Below are 27,459 nucleotides of genomic sequence, written 5' to 3' on the forward strand. Positions count from 1 at the left end.
GGCAGGGCTCTTTCTTCTGGTGGTTCCGGGGAATAATCCATTGTCCCTTCTTTTTCAGATTCTAGAGGCTCCCCTACATTCTTTGGCTTGTGGTGAACAGATAAATACATTGTGGTACATCCATGCAGTATAACACTATACAACAGTAAAAGAGAAATGAACTACTGATACACATAAAAACATGGATGAATCCTAAAATAACTTTGCTGAGTGACAAAAACCAAACAAGAAAAGAATACACGCACTATGATTTCATTTACTAAAATTCTAGAAATTACCAAATTAGTAATTGCCTGAGGATGGTGGGGGGATGGAAGGAGTGGAAAGTGTCTACAGGGAGATATTACAAATGGGCATGAGAACACTTAGGGGAGGAATGAATATGTTTATTATCTTGACTTCAGTTATGGTTTAATGGGTATCTATACATGAGAAAACCTCAAATTGTACACTTAAATATGTGCAGTTATTGTGTCGATTATACATCAATAAAACTTTAAACCAGATTAACTAAATCCTTTAACAGTTGTTGGTCTTTCATGTTCCAAAATATAAAATTAATATTACAACAAACAGTAAGTGTGTTAGCTTATCTTGTATCTGAAAATTTGGATACATATCCAAGACGTTTGACCTCAAGAATCATGCTACCGAAGGTTAACCGTGGATCAGACTCCACAGAATTTAAACATTTGTGGAACTTCTGAGGAATGAATCTGAAACAAATCAGAAACAAACTTAATGATACTTAAGAAAGAGCTAAGATCTATGTGATTATTTAAGGATTCTTAGACATTATTATCTCTCAGATGTCTGAACACATTTATTTAGTGCTCTAAAATTCAATGAACAAAAAAGAATAGATGTGTTGCTGGGAAGAGGAGGGAAGAGGAGTTAGTGATTATAGGAAGGGAGAATTAATGGTGAAGTTTAGTTATTTTATGAGCACCAAAAGGTAATATTTCAGATATTAATCAACAATAAATATTCTTAACCTGTTATCCAAGAACACCTGAGGTCCAGGAATAGACTCAAAAACATGTGAGTGTTTCATGGACACGTGTATTTTTCCTGAGGTGAGGGCCCATAGATATGATCAAAGTACTGGGAGGCTTCATAATCTAAAATATTAATGACTACTCAATGGCCTATATCAAGAAAATATTTATGGCAATATCTGATGGAAACAGTCTAATCTGTTTGATCTTCTGTTCTTTATTAAGATGATTTTATGATCAGCTGGCTGATTTTTATGAGCTTTGTAACACATATTGTAACCACATATTGTGACTGTGAGGTTCTTTTGGTATGGAAAATAGGCCCTCAGCAAATGTGTTATTCAAGCTTTTCCCCATTAAATGCTACTCTTGCTGAGCAAAGAAAACTGAACCAATCAGATCTTTCCAACCAGTTCTCCTCTCGTCAAATATACAGCATTATCAAATTTACTGGATACAATCAACAGTTTAAATTACTATGTCAATATTTTTATTGCAAACATCCTGCTAGGACAACGTTCTGTATATTAATGGAAGCCAGCCATATTAAAGGTAATTAAACAATTTATCCAACTGAACCACAAGTATATGCTTTCTTAAGTCCTTACAACTTTTCAACATCAACTTTTCAAAGCATTTTTAAATGGTGATGGTAAAAGGCAAATATACTCATGCTGTATGTATATACATATATCTGAGTGAGTCCTCAGCAATCTTCATTTCTATTTCAATTGTCTTCTTTTATATTTTCTCTTTCAACTGTTACAGTAATTTATAGCTATGATGATCTTATTTTTTCCTGAAAAAACCTTGTAATACATTGATCAAATTGGTTAATTTATTGATGAAACAAAATATGTATTGTAAAATTAGAAATGTTCTGGAAACTCCAAGTCCCCTCAAATCCCTCCCCTCCAATCAATTATATTTTTAAATGTCCAGATGATGAGAACTCATTCTTCTGTGTAGTGTTAGCATTTGTATGTGTATTTCCATCTATCTCTTCTATCCTAAGATGTTCTAAACTACATTTTAGAAATGATCTGAAAAACAGATTTGAGCTAAGTTGAAGTGGTTATGCTTTCAAATATTTATATTCAGTATAGTCTTCTCAATATTCTTTGAATTATCTTCACGCTTTAACATCAATTTTCTGCAATCCTTGTTCTTACCCAATGTTAACATAGTTTTCATTTTTCTTGTAACAACCAGAGCTCTCTTCCACTCTCTCAGCTGTAGTTCTTTCTCAGCTATGCTTTTCTTTACCTTTTTTAAAAAAAATACCAAGCAACATGTTTATCTCATTTGTTGTGTTCAACTGCAACCCCCTACCGTAACTCTTCCACCTGAGAGCCAAGGGATGAAGTTCTGCTTAACTGTAGTCTCATTTGGTGTAACATTGACATGTATTTCTTTTCTATTCCTTGTCCGATTCAAAGATATATTAACAATAAGGAAATAATTTACCAATTAAATTACCTCAGAGGAGGAAATTGTGAAGATTGTAGCAACGGACTTTATTTAAGTCTGTGAAAATATTGCTTACTAAAAATGAATAAATAGAAAAACTTTAAACCCAAACTACTTTATCTCTACAACTGAGAATTCCCCATGCTTCAATGTTTCCATCTGGATAATCATCATTCTAAACTGGTACAAAAGAGGCAAATTCTGCAGGAAGTTCACAGCAGCATCACTGCAGATGCACATCCAATTCTGGCACCAAGGCAAATTTGCAACAATATTGTCAGATGAACTACATCCATGATGCTTGTTTCTTTAACATCAAGACTGAAGAAATATCAGGACTGTATTCAAAGTGTAGTTTCTTTTGATCACCTATAGGATTCTCATCTTTATACTGCACTGCACTTCTCTGCCTCAACCTTCTGGAAAAACAAAACCAAAAACTGTTCTTTATCTCTCCATCATCCCTCACCTACACAATGGAATAAAATCTTCCTAACGTCTATGGAAACTTCCTAACTAGTCACACTCATGTTAAACTCTTACCTGAGGTTCTTGACATCCAGCAAGGGCATGGTCTGCTTCTAGAAGTGATGGTTATTTGGATCTCCTTAGATTCTCCTCACCTCTGAGATTTTAAGACACATGGTTCAGTGTCTTTCTCTCAAATCCAACTTTGCAGTTATCCTAGATAATTTCAGCATTCATAGGGAAAATACATCCAGTATAGTAATTTCATAATACTTTGCCTTCAGAACTACTGACTTGTGTCTGCATTCCACATCAGGAGCACAACTAGATGACCTGAGATTTCGGTCATCATCTGAAACTACTCCACCTATAAACTTTTAGTCTTCAATATTCCATCTTAACCAAAAACTCTTATGATTCTCCTGCCTTACTTTCTTCCTTCCATGAAACCTACTGTTTCATTTTATTGTGGAACCCTGCTTTAGTCTGTTGAACTTCACTGTCCTTGAGCTCTCAACCAATTCTTCACCAAACTTCCTTTTGTATTGAATGCAGATTCATTGAAGATCATTTGAAGTACTCTCTTAATGTTTTGTAAACTTCTAACTTCTTTGTTCTTCTGTAGCAGTTCTATGAGCTGGCTTCTTTTTAAATACACTTGAGCTACTAATGCAGCTTAACAAAATCTGACAGCCATGAAGATCTGTGCTCCTACAGATTTATAGTAGCAATTTACATCTAGATCCATGGTGCCACTTGACAATTGTTCCATTTTCCTGGATTATCTTTTTTTTTTCTTCTATTCCTCTGCACTGCTATCACAAACCTTTATTGAAGCTGTAGCAGAGGCTGAGTGATGGGATTGGTAACGAACATGTAAAGAGTTTTCTAGAACATAAGCTGGATAGTGAATTCCTGATGTTTACTCTCTTGTTTTGCATTACATATATATTACATATATGACTTTAAGTGTAGAAAATAGTGGTAATTAGAAAAGAAAGTCTCTCCATATTCTCTTCATGGTCTCTACTTCATGCAATTTCAACACATGACCTTAGATCCAATATCTCAGAGAAAAGTGTCAGAAGGAAAATGTCTCAACTCCCCTTCACAAAATCATTCAGATCTGCAGCTATTCATATTCAGGGTGTTCCTTCTTCTTTTCTAAGGTAATTCTTCAACACTGGTCTTAATTCAGTCTTTTGTATCTCATTCAGGACTTTGCTTCATGTTTCACCAATAATACGGTCTCTTTCTATGAGATCCTTCTGTCCAGTCTATAAATGTGCTCGTATATCTTCAGTCTTTTAAAATCAAGCGTGTTCCTTCAACTCCACTTTCCCACACTACCTCAACTCACTGGAGTCAGACTCCCAGTAACACAGCTCCACTGAAAGTGCCTCTCTAAGGTTCTCAAGTGCTGGTTTCAATGGACATACTTCATCTTACTGTCCTCTCAGCAGAGTCTCTGGCATTGTTATTGCTTTCTATCTAAAATTTTCTTTCACTGAATCTTTGTTATCCCATAACAATTCCTCAGTTCCTCCATGCTAACATTCCCCACCCTTTGTCCTTTGTTCTCTTCACACTCTTTATGCTATTCTTAAGTGATTTAAGTGATTTCACTCACTCCCCCAAATTTAAGACTACCTCCCATGTCTACGTCTCCACCCAAAACCTTTCTCATGAATACTAGTCCTGTTTAACTCCCTGCCTACCACTATATTACAGAGGAATCTTGAACTCTGTGTCTAAAAATTAATCATCTTCTTATAAAATTCTGTTCTTCCTCCTGTATCCCAGTCATTACCAACATCAATCCAGATACTAAAGTCATAAAGCTGGGAGTTGTCCTAGACTGTCCCTAATTCATTACTCCCCATACAGGGTTAGTCAATATCTCATTAATTCTTCCAAATCCATTTTCTCCTTTTTGTCTCTGATACCATAGCCCTGATTCATCATAATTATTTCCAGCAACTTCATAAATGGTTCCAAAGCTCAGCCCCAATGCCTTTCTATTAAACCTGATCTTTCTGTTTTAATTTTTATTATTCTCTAGTATAGCTGGAGTCAATCCTGTACTAATATATTTTTTCCTGAGAGTATAAGTGGCATATTTTCTGAATCTTTGCTTATCTACTGATGCCTTTTTTTTTTGCCTGCATTGCTAAAAATAACTTAGCTAAGTACTAAATTTTAAATCAAAGGCATTTCCACCTAAGTATTATAGAGGCCACACACTACAATAAAAAGAGCACATTTTGGAATCAAATAAACATAGGTTAGATTTTAATTCTATGACAACTTTCTGGCTGTAGGATCTTGGTTATGCTAATTGTCTGAATCTCAATTTCTGCAAATGAGATTACCTATCTCACAGGGCTGTTGTTTTAATTAAGAAGATAAAATGTGTAATCATGTGGCATGTAGAAGGCACTCAGTTAAATGGTAACTATGATTATTATTAGATGTTGTTTATTATACTGATACTGAAGGTTGTATAAGCAGTCTGAATGTATCTTAATTCCTATGCTGGGGTCAAGATGTTGTTGCTTATTTATTTATTTTCTATATTTTGGACAAAAAGAGGACTTTTATGGTCATAAATCAAAAATTACTCCAGGATATATATATCTATATATATCAGAAAATTTTTTATTTACGTTTTTCTTTATTACTTATTCTGATTTTGATGAGGTTTTTTCTGCTGAATCTATTATCTATATATACTGTATTCTTTTTACTCCATGTTTCATCTTCTGTATCGTAATTTTCTTACCTTTGCCCTTTCCTACTGTGTTTTGGAAAAGCTTTGGAAGTTTCTTTAAATCACTGATTTAATTTTATGCAATATTATTTCTGCTTTTTGCTTCTGCAATAAGTTTTAATCATGCTATTTTTTCTTATTTCCTTGAAATCCTTATTAAGTCATCTCCCTTTTTACCTGTTTGTGTTACCCTTTTAACTGATCAGATTTTCCCCTTATGAAAAGGCAAGAGTTTTTGCATTTTATTGAGAATGTCTACTCATTTTTCTAAACCTTAGAATGGATTATATCTTAGTTTATTTTCAGAAATATTCTCTTCCTATGAGGTTTTAGTTTCCTTTCCCTTGCTCTGCAGTAGTTTTACATTGCTCTCTCTTGCTTCTTTTTCTTTAGCCACCATTGAATGAAGCCAAATCTTTTTTTTTTTTTTTGACTGCACCACCTGGCTTGCAGGATCTTAATTCCCCGACCAGGGATTGAACTTGGGCCTTGGTGGTGAAAGCGCTGAGTCCTAACCACTGGACTGCCAGAAATTCCCTGAATGAAGCCAAATGTTTTCAAATTTTATACTTGTCAACCAACAAATTGTGTGGATTACCCTTGGTTCAATTCATACATTCTTGGATAATGGTTAAATCTCTTTTTCAAATCTACAACTGGAAGAGAAGGCTGGTATAAACATCTCCTGGGTCAATTCTCAGTTTCTTGCAAGAATATGTCTAGTTCGGCTATGTACCACTGTGGTGGCTATTTATCCTACAGAAATTTTCCTGTTCTCTTCTATTCTGAATGACAAGCTAGATAAATTACTGCAATTCCTAGGACATACTCTTTCTAGGAATTTCTGATAGTCTCCAGTTCTTGCTACAGCGTTTTATTTGTGGAAACTATCTCTTAGGCAATAATGCTTTATTACTAAACCTCTATTGTCCAGCTGACTTTCTGGGATTTTCCGTCTTTGATTAGATAAAGAATAGAAGTCAGGAGGCAAAAAAAGAAAAAAGTGTAACCACACAATTTTAGTTGTCCCAAAATGCAGTAAATGCATGATAGAAGGACAATAACTTAATATTCTGCTTGCTACTGATGTCAAGTATCCAATCATTGAAACTACAGTGGGGCGGGAGCAAAGTATCATCTCTATTTATGAGGTGAAATCTGGATGACCTAGTGAGGTGACCTTAAGTTTTGTTTTGTTTTCTAACCATATCAACTCTTACATACTTAACAAAAACTCTTCCCCAAATCTGACTTTTGGTGATCTGTGGATTTGAATGAAGAGTTGTTATTTTTGAAAAAAATAACTTATGCATTTTGGACACCTACACGGACCAGCACCATGCTAAATGCCTTGGTGAATCTTTTCCTATTTAAATCTTTGAAAAAAAGAACATCTAACTACCAGTAACAGAGGGGAGACAAAATGAGCCTCAGAGAAGTCAAGTGAGCTAGCTGTTCAATGTCACACAACTTATAAGTGGCCAGCTAAATTTTTAACCCGGCTCAGATCTGTGTGACTAGTACGTCCCTGGTCTTTCCAGCACACCAGGATGAACATTTACTGTATGAAAGCCATTCACATATTCACATTTATGTGTACTGTCTTTAAGCAAATTCTTTTTTTTTTAAAGATTTTTTTTGATGTGGACCATTTAAAAGCCTTTATTGAATTTGTTACAATATTGCTTCAGTTTTATGTTTTGGTTTTTTGGCCCCGAGGCATGTGGGATCTTAGCTCCCCGACCAGGGATTGAACCCGCACCCCCTGCATTAGAAGGCGAAGTCTTAACCACTGGACAGCAAGGGAAGCCCGTTTAAGCAAATTCTTAACCAGATACAAATAATTGAATTGTGCTGAGGATAACATTTCCAGATCTTTTTTATTCTGCCTTTTGCTGAAAGACAAAGTTTGGCAAAGCAAATAGTTAACAATACTCTTGAAAATCTTTCTACTCTTTCATAATATATGATAAACTGTTTACAAAATTAAAATATTTGAACCATCATTTCCTCCTTCTTATGCAATAATGTACCATTTGAAAGTACTTGTTTTGATAGCTGGAGTCGATAATTTTGGGAAAACAGACGCTTCCGGATGGAAGGACTTTGGAGGAAAGTATTGTTTGGGCACCTATCCCTACCTACCATCTGGAAATGCTAGGAATCCTACCCCTTTGTTATACAAGCCATAAAATAATCAACTCTAAGGGCTTCCCTGGTGGCGCAGTGGTTGAGAGTTTGCCTGCCGATGCAGGGGACACGGATACGTGCCCCGGTCCGGGAGGATCCCACATCCCACATCCCACATGCCGCGGAGCGGCTGGGCCCATGAGCCATGACCGCTGAGCCTGCGCGTCCAGAGCCTGTGCTCCGCAACGCAAGAGGCCACAAGAGGCCCGCATACCGCAAAAAAAAAAAAAAGAAAAAATCAACTCTAATAGCTGATTCATTTTGTTATACAGCAGCAACTAACACAACAATGTAAAGCAATTATATTCCAGTAAAGACGTTAAAAAAAAAAAGGCAAATATACTCACTAAAAATACAGGAGCGATAAACCACTCCTATATTAAATAAATATTTTGCTATTTATGCATCAAAAAAATAATAATAATCAACTCTAGCTTCCAGCAGGGTGTTAACACCACTTGCTCTGCAGACCATAAAGCCTGGTGGGAAGGAAATGGGGTCTATTTTCTGGAGTGGAATTAGTATCAGTACATATGAGGAAAATGAGTAGGAGGCAAAACATGGATTAAAGCTGTGGCCCTAATGGTGGAGGGGAGGTAACAGTGACAGTCTCCAAGAAACTCAAGCAAATGCAGGATATTTATGGGCCAGAGAGTATTTAGGGGAGATAAAGTGAGCTACAGAGGTGAATCATATGGCAGAAAATGAGACACGTGAGAACATGGATGGGGTCCAGCTCTAGAAAATACGTCTAGGACAAGTGTAAATGGACACAGACTCAAGCCAACTGGTTGAGTCAGAGTCATGTCTGCCCACCACAAGTGCTCAGGGTTGGAAAAGCAAAGAAACCCTGGATAGTGAGATGACCTGGCACAAGGGAACATATGTCATTTCCCATAGGCCCCCATCATAACCATCATACACACATATATACAGGCATGTGTATTTTGCAGGAATGTGCTTGTCCTTTCACAATTTTAAAAGATGGACAAAACAGGAGAGGTAGCTTGACAGTCTTCCTATATGCATCTTGTTCAGGCACTGTTTTATAAGGAAAACAGGTTTCTTAACAGCAGTTTTCATTCTGAAACTCAGAGAATTGCAAATCTCTATTGGATCTTCCTACTTGAGTATTTCTCTCTGAACAATAGCTGAAAGGGAATCTTTACCTTCTAGGTTTAACAAAGATGCAGCATTTTATGAGTGAAACGTGCAACCCATATTAAAGAATTAATTTTAGAAGAATAAGAGAGATACTGATATACATTGATGGTCTATGATATGCAGGGTGACTATACAACTACATAGAGAATATATGTTATTTAATAGACACCTAAAACTTGGGCGTAATACATATCAAACAACTAATAATTTAGAGCTATAAAAGAGTGTGATTCTAGTGTCACTAATCAACTCCTCCCAAGGATATTGGTGACACTCTTATCCACTCCTTCTCTTCTACTTCTCATGTTAATGACAGAGACGATTCATCCTGGAGTGGTCAACTCCTTTCACTAGAGGTAACATACAAATCACAACTATTTCTATGTCTCTAAGTTAAACCTAAGTGTTCAAATTTAAGGCATAAGAACTGACTTCAACAATGGTGGTTCTCTTGCTTTAGCTGCATCTGTCTTTCTTTCCTACAACATAGATCTTTGCAAATACAAGGATTTCACTAGGTTAATTTTCTTCTGAGTCATTTTCTGAAAAATATCTGTTACAAAATAATTTCTCCGTGCTTTCCTAGAAGGTTGCTTAAAGACTTTTCTGACTATTGGTGGAAAGAGAACATAAAGGACAAGATCTAAAGAAAAGACTTTCCTTTCTTCATCCCTAAAACACTTACTCTATGATTATGTAATTTGATTAAAAATTGAATATATCCTTGATAGTGTTATCTGAATCAAGTTTGTTATGATTTTATAGTTTAATACTTTCATGCACTCTGAATTAGCTGTAGGAATTAGGTCATATGGAAATGTATCAACATTTCCCCTTAGGAGTTATTTGGTAATATTTATCAAATTTTTAATTGTACATGCCCTGGCATTCCTATTTATATGAATTTGTCCTTAGATATACATGTACAAATCCTTAAAGGTATACACAAAAGCACATTTATTGCAGCATAACTGGCATATTGGAAATAGTTTAAATGCCCATAAAGAGACATTTGGTATATTAGTTTAGCAACCTTGCAATAGAATACTAAGCAATTTTAAAAAGAATGAGGTAGATTCTGTAAGAATCACTATAAAGAGATATCCAAAATATATTAAAGAAAACAAGGCATAGATTATTGTGTATAATACAATCACATTTGTGTTTAAACGTATGTCTTTGAAAATGCTTGTATGTGCATAGAACATTTCTAGAAGGATATGAAAGATATGGCTTACAGTGCTTATCTCTGGAGAATATGATCGAGGTAGGAGGAAGGAAGGATGCTTTTCATGTATAAAGTCTGCATTGGTTGACACTGTTAACCATGTATTATTTTTATAATAAGAAGTTTAGGGGACTTCCCTGGCAGTCCAGTGGTTAAGACTTCACCTTCCAATGCAGGGGATGCGGGTTCAGTCCCTGGTCGGGGAGCTAAGATTCCACATGCCTCCCGGCCAAAAAAACAAAACATAAAACAGAAGTAATATTGTAACAAATTCAGTAAAGACATATATATATATATATATATATATATATATATATATATATATATATATATATATAAAAGAAGTTTTGTATATGTTTTCCATGTTATTGACCAAAGAGTTTCATAAAATTAAGCACTCCTAACACCAAGCCCCTAAACAGAGAAAAGACGTATTTTTACTGGATGTAGGGATCCCAGAAGAAAATACCGGCACCACTTTCCCATGCCACTACTCTCTCAATCTTGTGTCCATGCAGGTTCCTCTGAAGGTTCAGGCATCCCCTAGGGGATGACTGTAATTGAAAATGGAGATCATGTAAATGACATCTTTTGATCTTGACTCGCATTTTAAATTTCCTAGGGCTGCTGTAAGAGATTACTGCAAGCTGGGTGGCTTAAAACAACAAAAAATTATTCTCTCATAATTCTGGACATTAGAAGTCCAAAATTAAAGAGCTGGCAGGGCCATGCTCTCTCTGGAGGCTTTAGGGGAGAATCTTTCCTTGCCTCTTCCTAGCTTCTGGTCATTGTTCGCAACCCTTGGCGTTCTTTGGCTTGCAGCTCAGTCCAATCTTTGCCTCAGTCTTTACATGGCTTTTTCCCCTGTGCCTGTCACTGTACCCTTCGTACAAAAGTCAGAGAGGATTAAGGTGGGCCCTAATCCAGTATGACTCCATAGTAACTTGATTACATCGGTAAAAACTCTGTCCGAATAAATTCACATTCACAGGTACTGGGCGTTAGGGCTTCAACATATGTTTTTGGTGGGATACAATTTAACCCACAACAACTTGATTTGTTTTAGATCCTCCGTTTTAAATTGCTTATTCCATGAGAAGAATCCTAAAGAATTATGTACGGATCCGTGTAGCAGCTGAATCAGCAGTGTTGATCCCACAGCAATCTCAGTTTTCGATGGGGTTCAAGGCTTCTTGTGCTGCTCTTCCCCATCCTCCTCAAGGACACTTCTCTCACAGTGTATTTAATATCAGAAGTGGAGGCTTATCTTTCACTGGGCTTAACACTTCCTAAAACCCAATGTGAAGAGGGAAATACTTAAAGACCCTTGGTTCAACAACTTTATATTATTTAGGATGATAATACTCAGGAATTAAAACATTTTTATGGCTTGAACTTGCTATATGAAACTAATGATCTCTGATGTAGTGTGTATTTTTTTTTTTTTTTTTGCGGTATGCGGGCCTCTCACTATTGTAGCCTCTCCCGTTGTGGAGCACAGGCTCCGGACACGCAGGCTCAGTGGCCATGGCTCACGGGCCCAGCCACTCTGCGGCATGTGGGATCTTCCCGGACCGGGGCACGAACCCGCGTCCCCTGCACCGACAGGCAGACTCTCAACCATTGCGCCACCAGGGAAGCCCTGTAGTGTGTATTTAAATACACTCATTATCTGAAACTAAGCACACGGAGTAGAACTCTTCTCTATTAACAAGGGAAAATAGACATAACATCATACTTCAGAATTTTATGATAAATGCAAGCCAACATTGACTTTCGTTTTCACTTACGAAGGGAAGTGAAAGGGATGATCACAAAGAGCCAGTTATGTAGCCTCCCACACACCCACATAAATAAGCTTTGTGTGAGTTCACAGAGTTAGAATGCTTCTGCTCTTTGACTGTTGAAAAATATCTTTGGCTGCTTAACTGTATGAATAATCTGGGCCTCCAGTGATATGAAAGCCAACCAACTGTAGCATCTCTCCTGCTACCAATTCATGATAATGCTGGATAATACTTTTTTTTAAAAGTTTTAAATACATACCTGAGCTCACAAGAAAAAGAAAAAAAATATTTAAATCCCAGGTATCAGAAATCAAGAGAAAATTTAAGCCACAGTGATAAGCACCTGAGCAACCCAAAGAACCCTTTGACCATATGGAGGCATTAGTAGGTGGGGTTAATGTTTTGTTGTTATTGTTTTATATTGTATTTTACTTTCAAATGGTTAGTGCATCCACATGATTCAAAAATTAAAACTATATAGTTTTATTCTCACCCCATCCCTATCCACCACTTCCCCTTCTTCTTATAATGTATTTTACTAATTTATTATGATCACTCCAGTGTTGATACAAAAGGATACATGCACCCCAACGTTCATTGCAGCACTATTTATATAAAATAGCCAGGACACAGAATTTACGTAAATGTCCATTGACAGAGGAACGGATAAAGAAGATGTGGTACATATATACCATGGAATATTACTCAGCCATAAAAAAGAACGAGGTGGAGCTTCAATATGGCGGAAGAGTAGGACGTGGAGATCACCTTCCTCGCCACAAATACATCAGAAATACATCTACATGTGGAACAACTCCTACAGAACACCTACTGAACGCTGGCAGAAGACCTCAGACCTTCCAAAAGGCAAGAAACTCCCCACGTACCTGGGTAGGGCAAAAGAAAAAAGAAATAACAGAGACAAAAAATAGGGACGGGACCTGCACCAGTGGGAGGGAGCTGTGAAGGAGGAAAGGTTTCCACACACTAGGAAGCCCCTTCGCGGGCGGAGACTGAGTGTGGCAGAAGGGGGAAGCTTCGGAGCCACGGAGGAGAGCACAGCAACAGGGCTGCGAAGGGCAAAGCGGAGAGATTCCTGCACAGAGGACTGGTGCCGACCAGCACTCACCAACCCGAGAGGCTTGTCTGCTCACCCACCGGGGCGGGTGGGGGCTGGGAGCTGACTCGGGCTTCAGAGGTCAGACCCCAGGGAGAGGACTGGGGTTGGCTGCGTGAACACAGCATGAAGGGAGGGGCCTAGTGCACCACGGCTGGCTGGGAGGAGTCCAGGAAAAGTCTGGAGCTGCCGAAGAGGCAAGAGACTTTTTCTTGCCTCTTTGTTTCCTGGTGCGCGAGGAGAGGGGTTTAAGAGCGCTGCTTAAAGGAGCTCGAGAGACGGGCGTGAGCCGCGGCTATCAGCGCAGACCCAAGAGACGGGCATGAGATGCTAAGGCTGCTGCTGCGGCCGCCAAGAAGCCTGTGTGCAAGCACAGGTCACTATCCACAGCGTCCCTCCCGGGAGCCTGTGCAGCCCGCCACTGCCAGAGCCCCGTGATCCAGGGAAAACTTCCCCAGGAGAACACACGGCGCGCCTCAGGCCAGTGCAACGTCACGCTGGGCTCTGCCGCGACAGGCTCGCCCCGAACTCCGTACCCCTCCCTGCCCCCGGCCTGAGTGAGCCAGAGCCCCCGAATCAGCTGCTCCTTTAACCCCGTCCTGCCTGAGCAAAGAACAGATGCCTTCAGGCGACCTACACACAGAGGCGGTTCCAAATCCAAAGCTGAACCCAGGAGCTGTGCGAACAAAGAAAAGAAAGGGAAATTTCTTCCAGCAGCCTCAGGAGCAGCAGATTAAATATCCACAATCAACTTGATGTACGCTGCATCTGTGGAACAACTGAATAGACAACGAATCATCCCAAATTGAGGAGGTGGACTTTGGGAGCTACGATATATATATTTTTTCCCCCTTTTTCTCTTTTTACGGGTGTATATGTGTACGCTTCTGTGTGTTGTTCTGTCTGTATAGCTTTGCTTTTACCATTTGTCCTACAGTTCTCTCTGTACGTTTTTGTTTTTGTTTTTTAAGTATAGTTTTTAGCACTTGTTATCATTGGTGGATTTGTGTTTTGGTTGGGTTGCTCTCTTCTTTTTTTTTATTACTTAAAAATTTTTTTAATAATTATTTTTTATTTTAATAACTTTAAAATTTTATTTTATTTAGTTTAATCTTCTTCTTTCTTTCTTTTTTTCCTCCTTTTATTCTGAGCTGTGTGAATGACAGGCTTTTGGTGCTCCAGCCAGGCATTAGAGCTGTGCCTCTGAGGTGGAAGAGCCAAGTACAGGACATTGGTCCACAAGAGACCTCCCAGCTCCATGTAATATCAAAAGGCAAATATCCGCAGAGATTTCCATCTCAATGCCAAGACCCAGCTCCACTCAACGACCAGCAAGATACAGTGCTGGACACCCTATGCCAAACAACTAGCAATCCAGGAACACAACCCCATCCATTAGTATAGAGGCTGCCTAAAATCATAATAAGGCCACAGACACCCCAAAACACACCACCAGACATGGACCTGCCCACCAGAAAGACAAGATCCAGCCTCATCCACAAGAACACAGGCACTAGTCCCCTCAACCAGGAAGCCTACACAACCCACTGAACCAACCTTAGCCACTGGGGGCAGACACCAAAAACAATGTGAACTATGAACATGCAGCCTGTGAAAAGGAGACCCCAAACACAGTAAGTTAAGCAAAATGAGAAGACAGAGAAACACACAGCAGATGAAGGAGCAAGGTAAAAACCCACCAGACCTAACAAATGAAGAGGAAATAGGCAGTCTACCTGAAAAAGAATTCAGAATGATACTAAAAATGATCCAAAATCTTGGAAATAGAATAGACAAAATGCAAGAAACATTTAACAAGGACCTAGAAGAACTAAAGAGCAAACAAACTGTGATGAACAACACAATAAATGAAATTAAAAATACTCTACAAGGGATCAATAGCAGAATAACTGAGGAAAAAGAACGGATAAGTGACCTGGAAGATAAAATAGTGGAAATAACTACTGCAGCACAGAATAAAGAAAAAAGAATGAAAAGAATTTAGGACGGTCTCAGAGACCTCTGGGACAACATTAAACGTACCAACACTGGAACTATAGGGGTCCCAGAAGAAGAAGAGAAAAAGAAAGGGACTGAGAAAATATTTGAAGAGATTATAGTTGAAAACTTCCCTAATATGGGAAAGGAAATAGTTAATCAAGTCCAGGAAGCACAGAGAGCCCCATACAGGATAAATCCAAGGAGAAACACACCAAGACACATATTAATCAAATGGTCAAAAATTAAAAACAAAGAAAAAATATTAAAAGCAGCAACAGAGAAACAGCAAATAACATACAAGGGAATCCCCATAAGGTTAACAGCTGACTTTTCAGCAGAAACTTTGCAAACCAGAAGGGAGTGGCAGGGCATATTTAAAGTGATGAAGGGGAAAAACCTACAACCAAGATTTCTCTACCCAGCAAGGATCTCAGTCAGATTTGATGGAGAAATTAAAACCTTTACAGACAAGCAAAAGCTAAGAGAATTCAGCACCACCAAACCAGCTTTACAACAAATGCTAAAGGAACTTCTCTAGGCAGGAAACACAAGAGAAGGAAAAGACCTACAATAACAAACCCAAAACAATTAAGAAAATGGTAATAGGAACTACATATCAATAATTACCTTAAAATAAATGGAGTAATTGCTTCAACCAAAAGACATACACTGGCTGAATGGATACAAAACCAAGACCCGTATATATGTTGTCTACAAGAGACCCACTTCAGACCTAGGGACACATACAGACTGAAAGTGAGGGGATGGAAAAAGATATTCCATGCAAATGGAAATCAAAAGAAGGCTGGAGTAGCAATTCTCATATCAGACAAAATAGACTTTAAAACAAGACTATTACTAGAGACAAAGAAAGACACTACATAATGATCAAGGGATCACTCCAAGAAGAAGATAAAACAATTTTAAATATTTTTGCACCCAATATAGGAACACCTCAATACATAAGGCAAATAACAGCCATAAAAAGGGAAACTGACAGTAACACAATCATAATAGGGGACTTTAACACCCCACTTTCACCAATGGACAAATCATCCAAAATGAAAATAAATAAGTAAACACAAGCTTTAAATAACACAAGAGACCAGGTAGATTTAATTGATATTTATAGGACATTCCATCCAAAAGCAACAAAATACATTTTCTTCTCAAGTGCTCACACAACTTTCTCTATGATAGATCATATCGTGGGTCATAAATCAAGCCTTGGTAAATTTAAGAAAATTGAAATCATATCAAGTATCTTTTCCAACCACAATGCTATGAGACTAGATATCAATTACAAGAAAAAAATCTGTAAAAAATACAAACACATGGAGGCCAAACCATACACTACTTAATAACCAAAAGATCAATGAAGAAATCAAAGAGGAAACCAAAAATTACCTAGAAACAAATGACAATGAAAACACAATGACCCAAAACCTATGGGATGCAGCAAAAGCAGTTCTAAGAGGGAAGTTTATAGCAATACAATCCTACGTTAAGAAACAAACATCTCAATAAACAACCTAAACTTACACCTAAAGCAATTAGAGAAAGTAGAACAAAAAACCCCCAAAGTTAGCAGAAGGAAAGAAATCATAAAGATCAGATCAGAAATAAATGAAAAAGAAATGAAGGAAACGATAGTAAAGATCAATAAAACTAAAAGCTGGTTCTTTGAGAAGATAAACAAAATTGATAAACCATTAGCTAGAATCATCAAGAAAAAAAGGGAGAAGACTCAAATCAATAGAATTAGAAATGAAAAAGGAGAAGTAACAACTGACACTGCAGAAATACAAAGGATCATGAGACTACTACAAGCAACTCTATGCCAATAAAATGGACAACCTGGAAGAAATGGGCAAATTCTTAGATATGCACAACCTTCTGAGACTGAACCAGAAAGAAATAGAAAATATGAACAGACCAATCACAAGCACTGAAATGGAAACTGTGATTAAAAATCTTCCAACAAACAAAAGCCCAGGACCAGATGGCTTCACAGGAGAATTCTATCAAACATTTAGAGAAGAGCTAACACCCATCCTTCTCAAACTCTTCCAAAATATAGCAGAGGGAGGAACACACCCAAACTCATTCTCTGAGGCCACCATCACCCTGATACCAAAACCAGACAAGGATGTCACAAAGAAAGAAAACTACAGGCCAATATCACTGATGAATATAGATGCAAAAATCCTCAACAAAATACTAGCGAACAGAGTCCAACAGCACATTAAAAGGCTCATACACCATGATCAAGTGGGGTTTATCCCAGGAATGCAAGGATTCTTCAATATATGCAAATCAATCAATGTAATACACCATATTAACAAATTGAAGAATAAAAACCATATGACCATCTCAATAGATGCAGAGAAAGCTTTCAACGAAATTCAACACCCATTTATGATAAAAACCCTCCAGAAAGTAGGCATAGAGGGAACTTTCCTCAACATAATAAAAGCCATATATGACAAACCCACAGCCAACATTGTCCTCAATGGTGAAAAACTGAAACCACTTCCACTAAGGTCAGGAACAAGACAAGGCTGTCCACTCTCATGACTATTATTCAACATAGTTTTGGAAGTTTTAGCCACAGCAATCAGAGAAGAAAAAGAAATAAAAGGAATCCAAATCAGAAAAGAAGTAAAGCTGTCACTGTTTGCAGATGACATGATACTATACATAGAGAATCCTAAAGATGCTATTAGAAAACTACTAGAGCTAATCAATGAATTTGGTAAAGTAGCAGGATACAAAATTAATGCACAGAAATCTGTTGCATTCCTATATACTAATGATGAAAAATCTGAAAGTGAATTTAAGAAAACATTCCCATTTACGATTGCAACAAAAAGAATAAAATATCTAGGAATAAACCTACTAGGGAGACAAAAGACCTGTATGCAGAAAATTATAAGACACTGATGAAAGAAATTAAAGATGATACAAACAGATGGAGAAGTATACCATGTTCTTGGATTGGAAGAATCAACATTGTGAAAATAACTATACTACCCAAAGCAATCTACAGATTCAATGCAATCCCTATCAAACTACCACTGGTATTTTTCACAGAACTAGAACAAAAAATTTCACAATTTGTATGCAAACACAAAGACCCCAAATAGCCATAGCAATCTTGAGAAAGAAAAATGAAGCTGGAGGAATCAGGCTCCCAGACTTCAGACTATACTACAAAGCTACATTAATCAAGACAGTATGGTACTGGCAGAAAAACAGAAATATAGATCAATGGAATAGGCCAGAAAGCCCAGAGATAAACCCACACACACATATGGTCACCTTATTTTTCATAAAGGAGGCTAGAATATACAATGTAGAAAAGACAGCCTCTTCAATAAGTGGTGCTGGGAAAACTGGACAGCTACGTGTAAAAGAGTGAAATTAGAACACTCCCTAACACCATATACAAAAATAAGCTCAAAATGGATTAAAGACCTAAATATAAGGCCAGACACTATCAAACTCTTAGAGGAAAACATAGGTAGAACACTCTATGATATAAATCACAGCAAGATCCTTTTTGACCCACCTCCTAGAGAAATGGAAATAAAAACAAAAATAAGCATATGGGACCTAATGAAACTTAAAAGCTTTTGCACAGCAAAGGAAACCAAAAACAAGATGAAAAGACAACCCTCCGAATGGGAGAAAATATTTGCAAACGAAGCAACTGACAAAGGACCAATCTCCAAAATTTAGAAGCAGCTCATGCAGTTCAATATCAAAAAAACAAACAATCCAATCCAAAAATGGGCAGAAGACCTAAATAGACATTTCTCCAAAGAAGATATACAGATCACCAGAAAACACATGAAAGAACGCTCAACATCATTAATCATTAAAGAAATTTAAATCAAAAGTACAATGAGATATCATCTCACACTGGTCAGAATGGCCATCATCAAAAAATCTACAAACAATAAATGCTGGAGAGCGTGTGGAGAAAAGGGAACCTCTTGCACTGTTGGTGGGAATGTAAACTGATACAGCCACTATGGAAAACAGTATGGAGTTTTCTTAAAAAACTAAAAATAGATCTACCATATGACACGGCAATCCCACTACTGGGCATATACCCTGACAGAACCAGAATTCAAAAAGGGTCATGTACCACAATGTTCATTGCAGCTCTATTTACAATAGCCAGGACATGGAAGCAACCTAGGTGTCCATCAACAGATGAATGGATAAAGAAGATGTGGCACATATATACAATGGAATATTCCTCAGCCATAAATGGAAACGAAATTGAGTTATTTGTAGTAAGGTGGATGGACCTAGAGTCTGTCATTCAGAGTGAAGTAAGTCAGAAAGAGAAAGACAAATACCGTATGCTAACACATATATATGGAATCTAAAAAACAACCCAAAAAAAGGTCATGAAGAACCTAGCGGCAAGATGGTAATAAAGACGCAGACCTTCTAGAGAATGGACTTGAGGATACGGGGTGGGGGAAGGGTAAGCTGGGACAAAGTGAGAGAGTGGCATGGACATATATACACTACCAAGTGTAAAATAGATAACTAGTGGGAAGCAGCCGCCTAGCACAGGGAGATCAGCTCGGTGCTTTGTGACCACCTAGAGGGGTGAGATAGTGAGGGGGGGGAAGGAAGGTGACGCAAGAGGGAAGAGATATGGGGATATATGTATATGTATAACTGATCCACTTTTTTATAAAGCAGAAATTAACACACTATTTTAAAGCAATTATACTCCAATAAAGATGTTAAAAAAATTTTAAAAAGATGTAATAGGTTTGCAACAAATGTTTTTAATCAAAATATAACAAGCCTCACATATAAATGCAAACTTGGGAAAAGTAAAAAAAAAAAAAGAATGAAATAATGCCATTTGCAACAACATGGATGGACCTAGGATTTGTCATACTGAGTGAAGTAAGTCAGACAGAGAAAGACAAATATATATCGCTTATATGTGGAATCTAAAAATAACTTATTAAATGAAGAATTGTATGACCAGTGAAGTTGAAGTTGTATGATATATTTGTGTGTGTGCACCTGAATGTGTTATGCACTGGAACAAAGAATATACAATGTAAATATTGTTTGTGTCTGAACGCAATGGGTGAAGCCAGATTAAGAAATCAGCAAGGTAGAAATCACTGCTTGATATTTTTAACAGTGAACACTGAAACCAGTGAAACACAAATATACATGTAAACAGTATTTCAAATAGATTTGCAAAATTAAATGCAGAGTTTGAGATCATCTTAAAAAAATTTACAACCCAATTGTTAAGAATAAAAAGAAAAATGGATAAGCAAATGTCCCCAACATCTTCACCTTCATCTTCCATAGGGAGAATTTTTCAAAACCATTTACCATTGGGGGTGCTGTGGCACCAATTTATCTCTGTAAATTGATAATTAAGGAAAGATGTTAAGACTTTATCCCGACTTTTTATAGGAAATACATGATAGGGAAAGCGAATAGCCCTAGTAGATGAAGGAAATGTTCTTTCAGTGAAAAATTCCTGGTAACACAAGCAAGCAAATGATATCATCAGAAAATCCCCATTTTGCAATCCTGCAAGAAGTAAGTGACTCAGGCAAGGATCATTAATGGACAGTTAAAACAAAATAAATGAAAAGTTGATGGGGAAATTTGAAGTGAAGAGATCAAGCTTCCACCATTTGAACTGAGTGAACAATCTCAGCTTCATTAAAAGCCAGAAACTCAGTGCTATCTGATGTGAGGCAATACGATCAGCACAGAATGACCTTTGAAATAGTCTGACTTTAAAAAAGAAAGAATCTAAATCTAATCAAGACTTACATCTAAATTCTCTGGAAATAACAGACTATTTAAGAAAAGTTAGGTAATACGATGAGGAAACATTCCAACAACGTAGAATGTGGAACATTCTTCAGAGCAACTGAAATCGTTCCTTCATCAAATCAGTGTGTGTTACTTTCTCACTAGAATATTATAGTTGTTTCTAAAGTGATTTGTCTCCGTCTAAATCATTCTTCTTCTTGACCACCTAGTCATGCAGATAATATAAAATTTCTTGGCAAGCTATAGAAGCAGAATCACTGAATAACCAATTATGAAGCCTCTACTTAGCTAAACAGTAGGTGTCTAAGTAAAGACATAATACATACAATCCCTTTCCCACCCACTTTAGCCTTCATCTCTTCTAGGGAGAGGCAGAGACAGCATACCTTGTTCCTTATCTGTCTTTATTTTTCCTTTTGTTTTTCTATAAAAATCCTGGATTTTTATAGAAGTTTTATTGTAATATTTATTATTTTAATTATTCTAAATGTTTTAATTAATAGATCAAAGTAAAAAGAACAGCATAATTTTTTTTTCACATCTAGTTCACACAACCCAAAAAGTATGAAGTAGATTTAGCCAGTATTTTTCCAATATTATGAAGAAAATCATGAATAGTTAAAGAACATGCTCAAGAACACACATGTACAAAGTAGAGAAGGAAATATTAAACTTTGTACTTCTTTGCTAAATTTCCTTTGCTATTTTAGTTATAATATTTTTCATACTTCCAAGCCAATTCACAAAGTTTAACAGTAAACATAGGTTAGCAGAGGAACCTGAAGATAGTTTTACCTGATCTACTTTATCCAGAACATTTCCATCATGGAAAAGAACAAAATACCTGCTGCAAACAGCTTCCTAAAATTTGGAAATTTTTAGTGGTTGTAATTTTAGCAATTTGTTTTCAGGCTTGTGTAAGTCATTGCACCGACATGCTGAGAAAAACAACTATGAGACAGATAAGTCTAGATAATAAGAATCGTTTACAGTGTAGAGTTCTGATTTTTAAGGTTTTTTCAAATTTAGTAGGATGTGTTTTATTAATCTCAGGCATTATGGCTTTATTATAAATGTAGGTCTTTTCTGGAAATAAATATTTTATCCAACTCTGAAGTCCTAAAGAAGGTAATTGTTTCTAATAAAAGTATTTGCTAAATTGAAAGGATGTGCTTAATGCAATCAGGAAGTTTATAAATAATAAAAATGCAAATATTTCAACACATCAGTAGCAAAGTCTGTCAAAGCTTTAAAAGGAACAGAGAGGTTTGATACTATTTAAAATATTTCAGATCATAGAAAAAGAAAGAAAAATTCTATAGTCTATATAACAATGAATACAAAAAGAAAAATATAGTTCAAATGCAACATTATTCCAAAACTTTTAATATTAGAAAATAGAACTCACCTGCCTATTACAGGAATAATACAGTATAATAAAGAGAAATTAATTTCAGGAATGAAAGAAAGATTTAATCTTAGGATATCTATTAATATCATTTCCTTAATAATGGGTTAAAAGAAAAAGCTTTAATCATCTTCACAGAGGTCAAAAAGGAATTTGATGTATCTGCTAGCCATTACTATTTTTTTAAACATTATTATGTTAGGCCTAGTAGGATATATACTTGACATTATATTTAAATATATATCAAAATTAAAAAAGCCATCATAACACTAAAATTCTAAAAAATATTGTCATGAAATACAGGAAAAGACAAAGACCCAGAATTTTTCCTCCTTCCTTAAGTGGTTATGGGGACACCTGCAGGGTGACTTGAGAGAGACACGTTGCTTCAATACAGGGGATGTGAAGGTCTTGGCTACTTGATTGCCCAGGCCCAACCCCAAATGGACTATCTCCATAGTTTGATGGATTGCTGCTTTACCTGTTCAACCTTATGATTTTGCGGGTCAGAGCATAAGGAGTTACATCATGATGATATCCCATGGTCCCCAGTAGTATGCCAAGAGCTTTTTTTTGGAATGTTGAATAGGTTCTGCTTTCTATGCCACAAGAAGTATGGCCCTGCTCTAGAAGCCAATGGATCTGGTCTGCAGCTCTCCTGCCAGAGATTCCTAATCTACCATACTCTTACTTTCAACAGCATGGTACTTGCCTATTAAAATCTAGAGAAAAGTTCCAGAAAAAACATTATCAAAATTGACCCAACTAAAAACAGGAAACATTAATAGATCAACAATCATTACGGAAATGGAAGCAGTAGTCAAATTAACCTCCAAAATATGCAAATTTTACTATTTCAAACACACCTGGAACTTTACATAGATTGATTGGGTTATAACATGTCTTAACAAATTTCAAAATAAAGGTATTCTATGCCACACATTTTCTGGCCACAATTCAATTAAGTTAAAAATAAATTTTAAAATACATATTTGAACATTTAAAAGTATACTTCTAATTTTTCATGGTTAAAAAAGAAATCAGTAGGTAAATTAGAAAGATTTTGAATTGAATCATAAAAATATTCCATATTTAAAACTATGGAATGCAGGGAAGATGGTGCTTTGAGAAGAATTTGTAGCTTTGGATGTTTCTATTAGAGTATAAGGGAGCCTGAAGTGAGCGAAGTGCACAATTTAATAAGTTTAAAAAGCGAACACAATAAATCCAAGGAAAGAAGTAGGAAGGTACTAGGGAAAGAACAGAAATCAATGAAACTGAAAATAATACAGAGGATCAAGAAACCAACCAAGTAGATGCATCTCTGGTGAGATTAATTAAGAGAAAAACTAGAAGATGCAAGTAAATGTATACATCAAAACCACCAATTAATGCAAAGTTAAATGAGAATAAGAGTATTTTTAGCAACAACTCTAAGCCAATATATTTGAAAACTTGGATGAAAGGACAATTTCATATAGCAATATAGCTTAGAAAAAAATGGAATCATAAAGAGAAAGCCTAAAACAATTAACAGGTCGAAGCATTTGATAACAAAAATATCCCAAGTTTAAACTTGTAGATTGCAGGGAAAATGATGTTTTATATGGTGGGAAGACAAGGCAGGTGCCTTATTGGACAACACTTGGCCTCCTCTGGATCCACCCCATCCACTGTCCTGGGTAATCTCATCACAATCAGCTAGGAAGTATTGAGCCGTCTAAATGAAGAAGGGAAGTGTTCCATTTCACAGTTTATTTTCTGTTGAAATAGTTAAAATGCATTTTGGAGGACAACTTCCTTAAACTTGATAGTTTAAATAAGGTTAACAATATATGCAAGATATAAATCGTTTATCACATTTTCTTTCCTTAACTGCTCCATGTGCAAAATGATTCCCTCTATGTCAAATCTCAGTGTGTCTAAGGTATTGGTGATGCTACACAGCCACGGTTAAACCCTTGAGTTAAAATGGAGATTCACTGGTAACCCCAGATATTTGAAACAAGTTATTTATAGAAGGACAAGGACTTATTGTTATCACAATGCCTCTGTATAATTCTTATTAAAGAAGTTTGTGCTTTAACTATTGAAGCATATACTCTTGTCTAAATAAAGGAAGGAGGTAAATTAAGTTGATTTCTGCTTGGTGAGGTAGGAAACATAGCATGTTAGAAGTGTGAGAAGGAGAAAGATTCCATTTTAATGGATTTAAAGATTACATTCACACAAGGAAGATGATGAGTTGAGGTAACTTATCAAATAATTCTGTAAAACAACAACAGCAACAACAAAAACTCAGAAAACTCCACTATCCTACAAAGCATGTGTATTGTGAGGACTAATCTATTATCTTAACTTTTCCTAAAGGCATTCAAGCTCAGTTTTAATTACAATTATTATATACATTAAGTTTGCTTTCAAAGGCTTCCTATTCCTTCTTTTGTTACTTCTCTTTTTGCCTTTGCTCTCTTTTTCTAGGCATCAATCCTAATCCCCCATCTTTACTCTCTTCTCCCAAGTTTGCCTCATTCAAGCACTGTCCCAAGTTCCAAAATAACTTCATACTTTCTTTTCAAAGTTTAAGGATTTCCGCTTGTGACTTATGGCATTTTCAGCTATGACACATCTAACAGTTGAAGTTCACATCTGCAGCAGGCTCCCATGGGCATTCTGAGCATGAGAGATTTGACTCTTCCTTCTTCTCTCAAGAAACAATTACAGGATGCAGAGGACTGAAAGGGATATGGGTCCAAGAAAAAAAAATCCTCTCTGGTTTTTAAAGTATATCATTAGCATTAGTAGTACTATCACTAGTAGCAAAAGCTGTAATACTTCTCAACTGATCACTACATCGGTGTGTGAAGACGGCATAGTTAAGAGTGGTGAATTAGAGAAAATAGTAATAATTCTGATTAGGCTGATTCATCCTAAGGCAAACATTACTGACAGTCTCTCTTAGGAAATCTGAAAATTTTTTTCAACCATATTTATTTCTAAAGATCAAGTTGCAAATTGAGAAATTCCATGAAAAAGGAATATACACAATTTCGCCTCTTTGTATCTATTTGCCTTGCTTTTATCTCCTGGTTTTAGACCATACTTAATTGTAAATAGAGGGATAGTTAATTTTTCAACGGGGCAGGATATTTGAACTTGCCTATAGGACCCATGGGAAGGAAACTGATTTACTTAGATGTCAATTCATTTTCTTTTGTGAAAGTGAAAAAAAAATAAGGAGTTAGATAAAGACTAAAGGAGTTGAAGTAAATTACTCAGATGTCTTGAGGATAAATATATACTAATACACAACTGGAGTTTTCTAAATAGGAGGGAGGAAAGAAAGAAGGAAGGGGAGAGAGAGAAAAAAAGGGAAAGAAAAAATACAGGGAAGGAGGGAGGGAGAAGTTAAGGGGATAAAAAGATAACTTCATAACAAGATATTGTGTCTTCAAGGGAACTATCAACTCCTGGAGGAGGTCAGGGACTAAATTTTATATGGCATTGCTTTTGAATCTTCTCCTGAATCTACTCCAGCAGTGGGTACGTGGTAAGCATCCAACAAATACACATTGTTTGTTAGAAATAATCAAGTATACAAGATATATGGGAGATTTTTGTTTTCTTTTAGAGAAATTCCAAGCTATGAAAAAGAAAAATAATGTATTTTTCACAAAGTTGCACAAGCTACAGCAGAAGGGGCTCATATTTTTCCTGTGAGATGGGTCCATTTGATGCTGTACATGCAGCATCCACCCACGGTTACCCTGCCAAGCTCAGGCAACTCATAGGTCAGGCTATCGAGGGGAGATCTCCAGATGCTAAAATAATTAATAAAAGGAGTGTGATAATGAGTCAGAGCATTCTCCTCTCCTTTGTCACCGATGTTTAACCTCTCCTAAGCATAACAATTGCTTTCCTGTACGTTACTTTCAAGATTAAGTGCCCCCGTAGAATTTATTGTGCCTAAAATGACTCAAAAATGGGGTTCAGACATATAATTCTAATCTAGCCAGGATCTGAGTAAATTAATGACATCTCAATGACTCTAAAATCAAGAGACTGTCCTTGGGAAAAGACTCAAAAATTCAGATGTGTAAAGTAAATAATGTAGAGTTTGACTATGTCTAACCAATGAGAACATTTTTTTTTCAGACCCTTAGCTCCTAAATTAACTTTCTCTGAAAACCAGCTCAAAGAAATGGATTTATCATATAACCATAGGGAATTAATTAGTTTAAAAACCATGTATGAATGCATCTTATGGCAGGCATAGTATTAGATACCACAAAGAAAAAAATAAAGGAATGACCCCTTCTTTCTCTAGTAAAGAATGGAGAGAAATGAACAGATTTTTTAATTCCACAAACACATCTGAACATTTACTATGTGCTAAACATATGATAGTTTCTGAAGTTGAAGAAATGGAGAAGACAGACCCAGACCCAGCTTAAAGAAGTTCAGCATTGGGTGGGGGCACAGAATATAAAGAAGCAATTACCATATGGTTTAATAGACACTAAGGAGGTATTAACTGGGTGCTATGAAAAATAGCTGATCACTGACACACAGGTCATTTGCAATTCAAAATTAAGTACAACAATAGGAGTATAAATATGTGATGTGGGAGCATAAAGGCCTTCAAAACACTTACTGGAAAAGTCAGGGAAGGCTTCCTGGAGAAGGTGATATTTGAGCTGTGGTAGAAAAGTTGTGTAGGATATGCCAGGTGAAAACAATTCAGGTGGGGCTGACAGAAGGAACAACGTATCAGAAGCCATAAATCTGTCAACAAGCCTGACTTGCGCAGGTAACACTAAGAAGAACAGTAAGGTACATATCAGGGAGTGGTGTAAATGACACCAGAATGAGAGCTTAGTTACAGAATGTGAAAGGTGATTTGGAATAAGTCAGAAAAGAGATGCACTTTTTCCTGTAGGCAGGGAGCCAAAATAACTATTTAAGCAGAGGAAGAATATGATCAATATTTTCTTTTTCCCTGTCTCTCTCTTTCTCT

The 27,459-nt window shown here is 36.6% G+C and overlaps 1 protein-coding gene across 2 annotated transcripts in view; it reads right to left on the reverse strand.

Annotated features, from left to right (window-relative positions):
* Positions 1 to 27,459, reverse strand: part of TMTC3 (transmembrane O-mannosyltransferase targeting cadherins 3) — a 302,048-nt gene that overhangs the window by 157,331 nt on the left and 117,258 nt on the right. Inside the window, exon 18 of one of the 2 annotated variants that reach the window (XM_060165030.1) lies at positions 3,089 to 3,152. The exons of the other annotated variant lie outside the window; for it this stretch is intronic. Coding sequence (XP_060021013.1) covers positions 3,148 to 3,152 — 5 coding nt within the window. The 3' untranslated portion in view covers positions 3,089 to 3,147. Of the gene's footprint in view, positions 1 to 3,088; positions 3,153 to 27,459 lie in introns of those variants that run through there. 2 annotated transcript variants of the gene reach the window in all.

The sequence above is a fragment of the Lagenorhynchus albirostris genome, chromosome 11 (assembly GCF_949774975.1).
Source record: "Lagenorhynchus albirostris chromosome 11, mLagAlb1.1, whole genome shotgun sequence".
NCBI lineage: Eukaryota > Metazoa > Chordata > Mammalia > Artiodactyla > Delphinidae > Lagenorhynchus > Lagenorhynchus albirostris.